Source organism: Bufo bufo, chromosome 1 (assembly GCF_905171765.1).
Source record: "Bufo bufo chromosome 1, aBufBuf1.1, whole genome shotgun sequence".
In the NCBI taxonomy this organism is placed as follows: domain Eukaryota; kingdom Metazoa; phylum Chordata; class Amphibia; order Anura; family Bufonidae; genus Bufo; species Bufo bufo.
This window is the reverse complement of record NC_053389.1, coordinates 495,898,119-495,910,178: the sequence shown is the minus strand read 5'-3', so window position 1 is coordinate 495,910,178 and position 12,060 is coordinate 495,898,119. Positions and strand designations below refer to the sequence as shown.

At 45.0% G+C, this 12,060-nt stretch overlaps 1 protein-coding gene across 1 annotated transcript in view; it reads right to left on the bottom strand.

Moving 5' to 3' along the window:
* RPAP3 (RNA polymerase II associated protein 3) overlaps nt 1–12,060 on the bottom strand; it is a 74,926-nt gene that overhangs the window by 28,390 nt on the left and 34,476 nt on the right. Inside the window, exon 13 of the mRNA XM_040410518.1 lies at nt 4,070–4,281. Within this exon, the coding sequence (XP_040266452.1) occupies nt 4,070–4,281 (212 nt within the window). The remainder of the gene's footprint in view (nt 1–4,069; nt 4,282–12,060) is intronic.

Here is a 12,060-nt window from a genome sequence, read left to right as displayed (position 1 = left end):
CTGCAGAGTTTTCAAGCATTCACGGATTTAATGTTCGTTATTTATTTTTATTTAACTCTTAAAAAATAAAATAGTTTTCTCTCACCTCATGTGCTTTCTGTCTGGTATATTATGGTCAAATCTTGTTAGTTGTGGAATGTGGGGAGGGTAGAAGATCTGGGTTACATCCTTTGTGGGAGCTGTATTCATGGCTATATTAGCTAGTTAGAGAAAGTATTGACCGTTAGAGAATCTGTCACCAGTTTTATGGGGTCCTAAGGGAAACATATACTAGTGACAGATCCCTACTTTCCTTAGTTGACCCTGCCGCTTTGCTAAAACCTTGTATTGCATACCGATGAGTCCCATATTCATAAGCTCCTGGCTTTTTCTGCCCACCTGCTGCTGATTCAGTTGGAAAAAACGGTTAGTCAGTGGCAGGGGGCACAGAAAGCCAGGAGCTCATGAATATCAGGACTTGTTGGCATATACTGGAGCTGTAAGGGCCCGCTCACATGGCAGTTTTTATCGCATAATGTTGATGTGGACAGCCGCGCCGAAATGTTGCAGAAAAACCATCGGCAGCCGTGCCGACACCGGACATGTCCCTTTCAACAGGTAATGAAGACATACAGATGTCACGGGGTGGGGGGATCAGAACATAGAGCCACTAATTAGATGTGGCACTAGTGGATTTGCTGCAGGGTAAGGGAATATGCTCAATTTTGCCTTCACAGGCAGTAATGTAAAAAATAAATGTGATTGATATGATAATGTGGATCCTGAGAATAGGTCATCAATATTAAAATCCTGGAAAACTCCTTTAATTTTCTTTGTAGGAAGGTATATATCATGTGCATTACATATATGATAGCTCTACTAGGATTAAAGTGTCTCAGATGGGAATCCCTTAGGCTAGATTCACACTAGCGCTTGTATTTTCAGCAGGATTCTAGACATATTTGCTGGGCTGTGGCCAGATTTCTTCTGGTCCCCATTATAGTTAATGGGGCAGTTTGGCAACGGTGTAGCTTCTGGCAATGCAGAGAGATCGGGCAGGTTATTCCCTGCCGGAAGTACAAGTGCTAATGTGAAGCTAGCCGTACTGTTTTAGATGAGGTAAGTATGGTTTAACATAGTAATGTCAAATGTGTACTTACCTTTCAAATCACTGGCTAAAGTGGTGCCATCATTGAGGTTGAAATGTCACCACTGTGGCCAATGATTTACTGCCATTAAGACAACAGGTCATTGCTGCAGTGGAGTAAAGAAAGACCAGTCGTGTCAGACTGGAGTATTTTGGCCAACCAGAAGGAATCATTCTTCGGACCTACTCCAGTATGTTCCTTCCGTTTTTCGGCCCTGGCAGCTATGGTCTGGCCTTATCTTCTTCTAATCCTAATAAGAAGCGGAGGCTGAGGAGAGACTTTGGTGCAAAGCATCAAAGCCAGCCATATTCACTGTGCTCAGCCTCTTTGTATCTCTGTACTGAAGTCTATCCTGGTGTTCTCTACTTCTCTTATGCACTGCTGACTGGCTGCCCCTCATGCTGCTCCCAGGAATAAAATGTAGGAGTGTGCAAAAGACACAGTCCGTGGTATCACACACACAGAGGTTGCAATAACGCCTGTACAAGCATCATTGACACCTCTTCAGGCCATTTTACTCCCTGGAAAAAGTCTAAGGGGTACCAATACGCCTTAGACTTTTCCCCTACATTCAGAACTGTGAACAGCACAGGCAGCACAGCGATGCTGCCTGTGCCTGCAATAACCAATAGCAAAGCTCTTCACAGCACAGAGCTTTTCTATTGGTTAGTTTGGGCGGGTGCCACAGCAATACAGACCTCTGCAGCAGGGGAAGCTGGCGGGAGATGAAAGAAGGAGGGGCCGGCTCCTAAGGATGGCTGTACCAACGAGAGCAGGACACGCTGCTCAAGGACCACAGCAGATATGTCCCAGACATCAAGAAGACTATGACTATGTCCGGACATCAAGATGGAGGCACAGAACAAGGTGACAGCAGCAGCCTGTGATGTATGTAGTGCAGTGTGTGATCATCACACCCTGCCCCACATGCATCACACCCTGCCCCACATCCATTTTTTTTTCTGTTACGGCATTCACCACATAGGAATTTTTTTTTATATTTTAATAGTTTGGACCTTTCAGACGGGGCAATATGTAATATGTTTATTTATTTATTGTTTATATATGTTATATGTAAAATTGGGAAAGGGGTGATTTATACTTAATATTTTGGTGTTTTTTTTAAACTTTTTATTTAATAACTATTTCCCCGCTTAGGGGCTAGAACCTGGGATCTTTTCATCCCTTGTCCTATTTACCCTGATAGAGCTATATTAGGGTGAATAGGACTTCACACTCTCCCTGCTGCCCTGGGCTTTGTGCACACAGCAGCAGGGAGCTGACAATGGCAGCCAGGGCTTCAGTAGCGTCCTGGCTGCCATGGTAACCGATCGGAGCCTTGATTTTAATACGGGGGGGGGGGGGCTGGTGGTCCCCTGAGCACTGATAATTAACCTTTAATACAGATACAGGAGGCAGGTGCGGCAGAATCACATAGCCGACACCCGACCTCTGACAGGGAGCTGCGATCAGCGGCAGTTAACCCCTCAGGTGCCACACCCGCCTCCTGTATCTGTAAGAGGACCTTTCATGGGTCCATACTTTATTAACTAAGTAGCAGGACATGTAGAGCGGCACCCAGGGATCTCCCTGCACTTACTATTATATCTGGGCGCCGCTCCGTTGGCCCGCTGTGGCCCCCATTACCGTCTCCCGTGCTGTATGCAGTGATTGGACAGCTCTACAGCCAGGAAGCCAGGAAGAAGGAACGCCCAGGGAGAGAAGCTGATGTCTCCTCCCTGGTGTTCCGATAGTAGTAATTAGCATACAGCACGGGAGAATGTAATTGGGTCCACAGCAGGCGAACGGAGCGGCACCCAGATATAAAAGTAAGTGCAGGGAGATCTACATATCCTGCTACTTAGTTAATAAAGTCCGGACCCATGTTCTGGTTAATTATCATTGGTGGCACATTGGCCACAGTCCCTCCCCTCCTCCGCCCCCTCTCTCCTCATTGGTGGCAGTGGCTGGCCGGGATCACAGTTGGAAGGAACGCTCTCCTTCCTTCCTGCTGTAAGACCGCCCGCTGTGTGTTATGTGCGCGTCGGGCGCGCATGCGCCTGGCATCTTGGCTCCTCTGTATTGCCGCGGCCCGGCAAACAATCTTCCAGGGCCCGGTCCTGGGCCGCTGTGCTAACATATACTTTTTTTTTTTTTTTTACAATGGAATTCTATGGTGACAGATGCCAAAATATGGCGGCGTCTGTTAACATATATACATTTTTTTTTTTATACATGTGTACATTAAATGTATGGCAAAAACTTTTTACCAGACAGAGAAAATGCTGCATACAAGGCTTTTTTCTCTGGTCTTTTTGACAGAATCTGCAACAGAGGTTCAAAGCGGAGCCTCCAACACAGATGTGAACAAGTGTAGTCCTATATGCTATGCATTTGAATTACTGCAAAGTTCATACTCCTCCTCGGGTAAAAATACTCCTCAACACTGACACTGTGACTGGATTTATCCAACCTAAGAAGTATTAAAAAAATTTAAATGTGAATGACCACTTTTAAACCTGTTCCTTTTTTACTAGTATTGGATTAGTGATCCTGGTTAGGTTGATAACAGATCACTAAACTTCAGAAATAATTATAGGGGATTGCCACCTTTTAGATATTGATGATCTAACAATAGGATAGGTCATCAATATGAGATCGGTGGGGGTCTGACACCCCAAACCCCCACCATCAGCTGTTCAAGTGAATGGGGGCAGAGCTGCAGTAGCCCAGCACGGCCACTACCCAGAGAACAGAGTTTCTGGCTCCATCCACTGTGTTATTACCAGTGGCTGCTGAAAACAGCTGATCGGTGGGACTGCTGGGTGTTGGGCTCTCACAGATTTGATATTGATAATCTATCCTAAAGATAGGTCATCAATATCTAGAACCCAGACAACCCCTTGGATACCATATACAGAAGGGTTTATGTGCGGACTTACTCAGTCGTTGGCATGTCACTGATTTCCTCGATTTTTAACATCTTTGCACTGGGGGCTTCTGGGTAAGTGGAAACTGGTTCTTTAGAATTCAGATCTTTACTTTTTGCAGGATCCTCAGGTTGGACCAAGACATCATAAGGTTCAGTCAAAACATTCACTTGAGTTAGTAATCCACCTCCAGTCTCTTCAATTTCCATCCTTCGCAAAGGTTTCTAAAATGATCAAAAATATATTAGAAATAAATTAGAAAGCTAATGCAACAGGCAACTAGAAATGCTAACAAAGTCTCACCAACGAGCCAGTAAATGCAAAGCTTTACTTCCAGTATATCGCATTAGAGAGTTGCAGAAGGTATTACAGCCCAGAGCTGTATTCAGAATTCTGCTGGTGGCAATTTGATAAATTTAACAAAAATTATTGACGGGCACATTGATGAACTGAGCTATACCATGCATCAGTTTAAGATGCTCTCACTGTACAGCCCCTCCCCTGCTGTTTGCTACTTCCACAGTCCCTTTTTATACATAAGGACTATGGATGGCACCAGTCAGCAGCTCTCCTCCAGTCAGCATTTTAGCAGGAACAGCTAACAAAAAAAAGGAGAAAAACATGGATCGAACCTCATGCTATGCATCACTGTTTCTCAGCACAACTGACATTGCTTCTCTGCATAAGTACACAACCCTCTATATAGGTACTGTACATGACACATTGGTATACGTTATGATCAAAATGCATAAGCCCATTCACGATGCCAAGGTTGCCTCCACAAGTGGGGACTTACTCTAATTTGGTGCAGCACCACATGGTGACCATTGACGCTACAGCGCGGCACCAGCAGGCGGTGGGACCCAGCAATCCAACACCACCACTACTGCTAGAAAAAGCCACCAACCCACCGGCACAGCAACAATGGCAACCACGCAGTACTGCGGTATTACTACTAGGAGTACCAACACTCCTACTAGGTCTCAGTTTGTAGTTCCTTAGACCACATGGAAAGGTGAGCTATCTGTTCACATGCTGCAGTGCAGCATGGCTGCTATTGCTGCAGTGATGATGTGCCTGTGGGTTGGTGCTGGCCAATGCCAAAGGGGCTTAGTCTGACCGCAGGGGGTGCGTGGTGAGTGGGCCTATGCATTTTGATCAAAACGTATACTAATGCCTCGGGTACAGCATGTAGATTGTGCTGAGAAGCAATAATAGATCAATACATAATATGGGGATGTGCGAACCATGCTTCTTTTTTTTTTTTTTTCGTAGGAACATTTAGCAATGTTAACTATAGTAGTGCTCTGTATGACAGGGCACCCATTCTCAAGCAAACAGTACCCCAAAGCTCTGCATGCACTTGTCGATGCCTGTACTTTATACTTCCCGCAATGCAGTACAAGCTCTGTACACACTTAACCAGATGAGAAATTTCATGTCAGGAGCCTGCAAAACTAAACGCAGCTGTGCAGGAACATATGCTATAAGACATTGCGATTCAAAGATAATTAATTAAAGTGAAGTATTTGTTTCTCGGACTTATAAAAACTGCATGCAAACTGTGTTCAGATGGTTCTCGTCTTCGTTTATATTATTTTAAACACTTCTTTTGTTAACATCCAATTAATTAATTAAAAAACTCTGTCCACGTCTCGTCTCAGCCATTCGTTGGGACTATATATGTGCCACTGAAAACATTCATTTGAACATATACCACGGAGGAAGGAACAAGTCTGTTTCGAAACGCGTCTAATGAATGCCGACAGAAAGCAATCGGAACATCATCGGGCTGACACACGGCGCTCTGGCAGGATCTGAAGGAGCGCGCTAGCGTTCTAAGGCGGCGGGGTGTGGATCCGCAAAGTTGATCACAAGCTGACTGGAAACCACAAAGACCCGACTAAGGCTACATTCACACGTCAGTATTTTTCTATATCCCGATTTTCGGTCCGTTTTTTGCGGATCCGTTGTTCCTGAAAATGTTTCCGTATGTCATCCGTTTTTTGCGGATCCGCAAAACATGTATAAATTTCAATAAGCAAATAAAGTTGTTTGGATTTCTTTGAAAATGTAAAAAAAAAAAAAAAAATGAATAAAAGTTTATAAAATAAAAATTTAATTTCCAGGAACGGAATCCACATAAAACGGATGACATACGTAATGACATACGAATGTCTTCCGTTTTTTGTGGATCCATTGACTTTGTATTGTACCAGGATCCGATTTTTGCGGAAAAGAATAGGACAAGTTTTATATTTTTTCGGACATGCGGAACGGAACAACGGAAACGGACAGCACACATTGTGCTGTCCGATTTTTTTCCAGGACCCATTGAAAATGAATGGGTACAGAACTGGTCCAGATCTGTTCCGCATAAAACGGAACAGATCAGGAAAGAAAAAACGGACGTGTGAATAAACCCTTAGGCTACATTCACACGTCCGTAATGAATGTTTATACAAATAGTGAATTAATAAAATACAGGCGATTTGTTGAGAGCCAGTCTCATTAGTAGATTATTTAGAACTATAAAAGAGTTATGGGGGTCAGAATGTGGCAATGCAAATCTAGTTTTTTTCAAAGTTTATTTATTTTTTCATAAAGGAGTAAAACAAAAACTATACAAATGTGGTATCGCTGTAATTGTACTGACCTGCAGAATAAAACAAACAGGTCAGTATTACCGTATACAGAAAGCTGTAAAAACTAAACCCATAAAACTATGTCAGAATTGCTTTTTTCCCACAATTCCCCCCCCTCCCCCCCCCCCCATTAGGAACTTTTTCCAGTTTCTCACTGTATTAGAAGGCACAACTTGCCCAGCAAAAAAAACAAGACCTCATACGGCTATAAAAACGGAAAAAAAAGTTATGGCTTTAGGAAGGCTGAGTTTAAAAAAAAAAGAAAAAAGAAAAATCTCATTGTGCTTAAGGGGCTAGTACACACAGTTTTTTGGAAGAATTAGGGCTCATGCACACGACAGGATTTTGCGTTCAGTATACTGGCCATTTTTTTTGTTCAGTATGCGGTACATATACTGAACCATTCATTTCAATGGTTCAGCAAAAAAAACGGAAGCGTCTCCGTGTGCATTCCGTTTCAGTATTTCCGTACCGTGAAAAGATAGAACATGTCTTATTCTTCTCCGCAAATCACGGTGCTTGGCTCCATTCAAGTCAATGGGTCCGCAAAAAAAAAACGGAACACATACGGAAATGCATTCGTATGTCTTCCGTATCCGTTCCGTTTTTGTGGAACCATCTATTGAAAATGTTATGCCCAGCCCAATTTTTTCTATGTAATAATTACTGTATATGGCATACAGAAAAACGAAACGGAAAAACTGAAAAAGACAACTTAAACAAAAAACGGAACAACCGATCCATAAAAAACAGACAGTTAAACACTGAAAAAGCCATACGGTCGTGTGCATGAGCCTTTAAGCAGTTTTTGAGCCAAAGCCACAAGAGGAATAAAAAAAGAATAGAAACTAGGCCGATGGCTTCTCCTTCCTGCTGGACCCACTTCTGGCTTTAGCTCAAAAAACAGCAGTGTTTGTTTTTATTATAAATAAAGCTGTGTGTGAAATTCCCTGTATCAATTCTTTCATATTCAATTGCTTTACGGGATGCATACGGACTCTCTTATCATAAAGGTCAATGGTTCTCAGATCTAACAAACTTCACCACATAAAGCTTTTTTTTCTCGATTCACACCCCTACCAATCATCCAATCCAAAGGATAGGTCATCAGTATTTAAGCCTTGGAAAAAGGTTCTTCTTAGGGGTGAGGTTTAAATTCAACACATGCACTACAATGACCCGCACAAAGAAAAGGAGATACTAATATCTAACAGACAACACAAGCAGATTTATTACAGATTTTACATTGATTTCAGTCCATTAATCAGTTCCCGTATATATCTTATGATCAGAAGAGCACACTGAGATTAAAGACTTATGTATGGCATTTCGTTTTACCGAAAAGGATGGCAGCCGCAAGAACATAGTGGGGGTCATTTACGGATGCTGGGGTTTCACACGCGAGTCTTAGCAAAAACCCTGCCAGAGGAAAATCCAACCAATTTATTAAGAGGTTCTTAATAAATGTTAAATCTTCCTCTGCCCATCCACCAGTACGGAAATCAACTCCAGCCAGGAGCTGGTATAGATTTCTGATGTACAGTGTGCCAGTTTTCTGGTGTGGCGGATCCAGAGCCTGGTCTTGGGAGGGGCACTTCCAGATTATTTTTTGTCCTCCGCCACAAAACAATGGTGCTTATAGAACAGACTACACAGTGTAGAGGTATACTGTATATTGTGGGGCACAGTGTATAACAAACATATTTCACATGAAAACTTACAATTGCTTGGCTTGGTCCTTAGGGATCTCGGACGCCACTTCAACACTTTGGCCGGGGGCTCGGTGGAGCTGATGTTGTGCTTTATCCTAATGAGAGAGATTTCATAATAAGGATTTGGAGAAGGTACAGAAAGATAGCAGAGCAGGGAGAGGCTGGTGCTGCTACTAGGGGGTCATATCATGGGGGAGTAATAAAGCCCACCATAATGCCCCCCCCCAGGAGAAATAATTCTCCTTATAATGTGACAGTGCCCTTATATAGTGCCCCAGTAGATGCCCTCAGTGTCCCCCATAATTTGCAACTATAAAATACCCCTTCTTAGTGCCCCCCGTAGATGACCCCATAGTACTCCTCTCCCCCCTTCCCCATAGTACCCACCATAATGTGTCCCAGTATAAAATGCTACTCTACAGCGCCCCCCATATAAAATACCCCTTTGTGGCCTCAGTAGATGCCCCCTATGGTGCACCCCAATAATGTGCCAGTAATAAGTGCCCCCATAGATGCCCTCCAATCATCATGTGCCAGTAACAAGAGTACCTCCCCCCAATCATGTGCCAGTAACAAGAGCACCCCCCCGAATCATGTGCCAGTAACAACAGCACCCCCCCCCAATCAGGTGCCAGTAAGATGTGCCCCCATAGATGACCTCCAATCATCATGTGCCAGTAACAAGAGCACCTCCCCCAATCACGTGCCAGTAACAAGAGCACCCCCCCCCGAATCATGTGCTAGTAAGATGTGCCACCATAGATGCCCTCCAATCATCATGTGCCAGTAACAAGAGCACCCCCCCAATCATGTGCCAGTAACAAGAGCACCCCCCCAATCATGTGCCAGTAACAAGAGCACCCCCCCAATCATGTGCCAGTAACAAGAGCACCCCCCCCAATCATGTGCCAGTAACAAGAGCACCCCCCCCAATCATGTGCCAGTAACAAGAGCACCCCCCCAATCATGTGCCAGTAACAAGAGCACCCCCCCAATCATGTGCAGGAAACAAGAGCACCTCCCCCAATCATGTGCCAGAAACAAGAGCACCTCCCCCAATCATGTGCCAGTAACAAGAGCACCCCCCCAATCATGTGCCAGTAACAAGAGCACCCCCCCAATCATGTGCCAGTAACAAGAGCACCCCCCATCATGTGCCAGTAACAAGAGCACCCCCCCCATCATGTGCCAGTAACAAGAGCACCCCCCCCAATCATGTGCCAGTAACAAGAGCACCCCCCCAAACATGGGCCAGTAAAAAGTATTGTACATATAAAAAAATATATAAAAAAAATAAACACACTTCTACTTACCTCCATGTCAGCGATGCAGTGCAAGCCTCTTCAGGCTTGTGTCCCGCGCTGTACGTCATCGCGCCGCCTGCACCTGCCTCTGATAGGCTGCCGGCCTAGTGCCGGCAGCCTATCAGAGGAACAGGGAAGGGAAACGTCTCTCCCTTCCCTGCCGCAGCACAGCCATATACACTGCTCAAAAAAATTAAGGGAACACAAAAATAACACATCCTAGATCTGAGTTAATTAAATATTCTTCTGAAATACTTTGTTCTTTACATAGTTGAATGTGCTGACAACAAAATCACACAAAAATAAAAAAATGGAAATCACATTTTTCAACCCACGGAGGTCTGGATTTGGAGTCACACTCAAAATTAAAGTGGAAAAACACACTACAGGCTGATCCAACTTTGATGTAATGTCCTTATAACAAGTCAAAATGAGGCTCAGTAGTGTGTGTGGCCTCCACGTGCCTGTATGACCTCCCTACATCGCCTGTGCATGCTCCTGATGAGGTGGCGGACGGTCTCCTGAGGGATCTCCTCCCAGACCTGGACTAAAGCATCTGCCAACTCCTGGACAGTCTGTGGTGCAACGTGATGTTGGTGGATAGAGCGAGACATGATGTCCCAGATGTGCTCAATTGGATTCAGGTCTGGGGAACGGGCGGGCCAGTCCATAGCATCAATGCCTTCGTCTTGCAGGAACTGCTGACACACTCCAGCCACATGAGGTCTAGCATTGTCTTGCATTAGGAGGAACCCAGGGCCAACCGCACCAGCATATGGTCTCACAAGGGGTCTGAGGATCTCATCTCGGTATCTAATGGCAGTCAGGCTACCTCTGGCGAGCACATGGAGGGCTGTGCGGCCCTCCAAAGAAATGCCACCCTACACCATTACTGACCCAATGCCAAACCGGTCATGCTGGAGGATGTTGCAGGCAGCAGAACGTTCTCCACGGCGTCTCCAGACTCTGTCACGTCTGTCACATGTGCTCAGTGTGAACCTGCTTTCATCTGTGAAGAGCACAGGGCGCCAGTGGCGAATTAGCCAATCTTGGTGTTCTCTGGCAAATGCCAAACGTCCTGCACGGTGTTGGGCTGTAAGCACAACCCCCACCTGTGGACGTCGTGCCCTCATATCACCCTCATGGAGTCTGTTTCTGACCGTTTGAGCAGACACATGCACATTTGTGGCCTGCTGGAGCTCATTTTGCAGGGCTCTGGCAGTGCTCCTCCTGTTCCTCCTTGCACAAAGGCCGAGGTAGCGGTCCTGCTGCTGGGTTGTTGCCCTCCTACGGCCTCCTCCACGTCTCCTGATGTACTGGCCTGTCTCCTGGTAGCGCCTCCATGCTCTGGACACTACGCTGACAGACACAGCAAACCTTCTTGCCACAGCTCGCATTGATGTGCCATCCTGGATAAGCTGCACTACCTGAGCCACTTGTGTGGGTTGTAGACTCCGTCTCATGCTACCACTAGAGTGAAAGCACCGCCAGCATTCAAAAGTGACCAAAACATCAGCCAGGAAGCATAGGAACTGAGAAGTGGTCTGTGGTTACCACCTGCAGAACCACTCCTTTATTGGGGGTGTCTTGCTAATTGCCTATAATTTCCACCTGTTGTCTATCCCATTTGCACAACAGCATGTGAAATTGATTGTCACTCAGTGTTGCTTCCTAAGTGGACAGTTTGATTTCACAGAAGTGTGATTGACTTGGAGTTACATTGTGTTGTTTAAGTGTTCCTTTTATTTTTTTGAGCAGTGTATATTGCTGTGCTGAAGACGGCGATACAGATGACTGTGGAGATGAACGTGTCCACAATGGAAGCGCTCATCTCCCTGTGCCCTGCCGCCGCCCCCCCCACTGTTCATCATTGTTTTTACTAATTGTACTGTCATGGACTTGAACATTTAACATGCTGAGGCCTGTGGTGTCTTAGATGTAGCTCTTAGGTTCTCTGCACATTGCATGGTCTGACCTTGGGATGAATTAGCCAGGACTTTAAATTGTTCTGCAATGGCCTTATAATCCTTCCCAGATTGATGGGCAGCAATAATTAATTCTCTAAGATCATTGCTGATGTCTTTTCTCCCTGTTTTAACACAAGCCTGAGTGCTCCAGACCAGCAGACTGCCAAAACCTCTGCTTTTATAGAGGTGGTCACATTTCAGCCTGGGACAATAGATTAGCAGCACTTAGCTGCTACTTACCCTCAATTCCTTTTGAAGCACTTTGGCCTAGTGTTAGTGAAATCAATAAAGATACGGTACAGTCTGTCATGTGTTGTTCATGTGAGATTGTATTTACTTCATTTTAAAGCCTTCTAAGGATCACATTTTTTACGA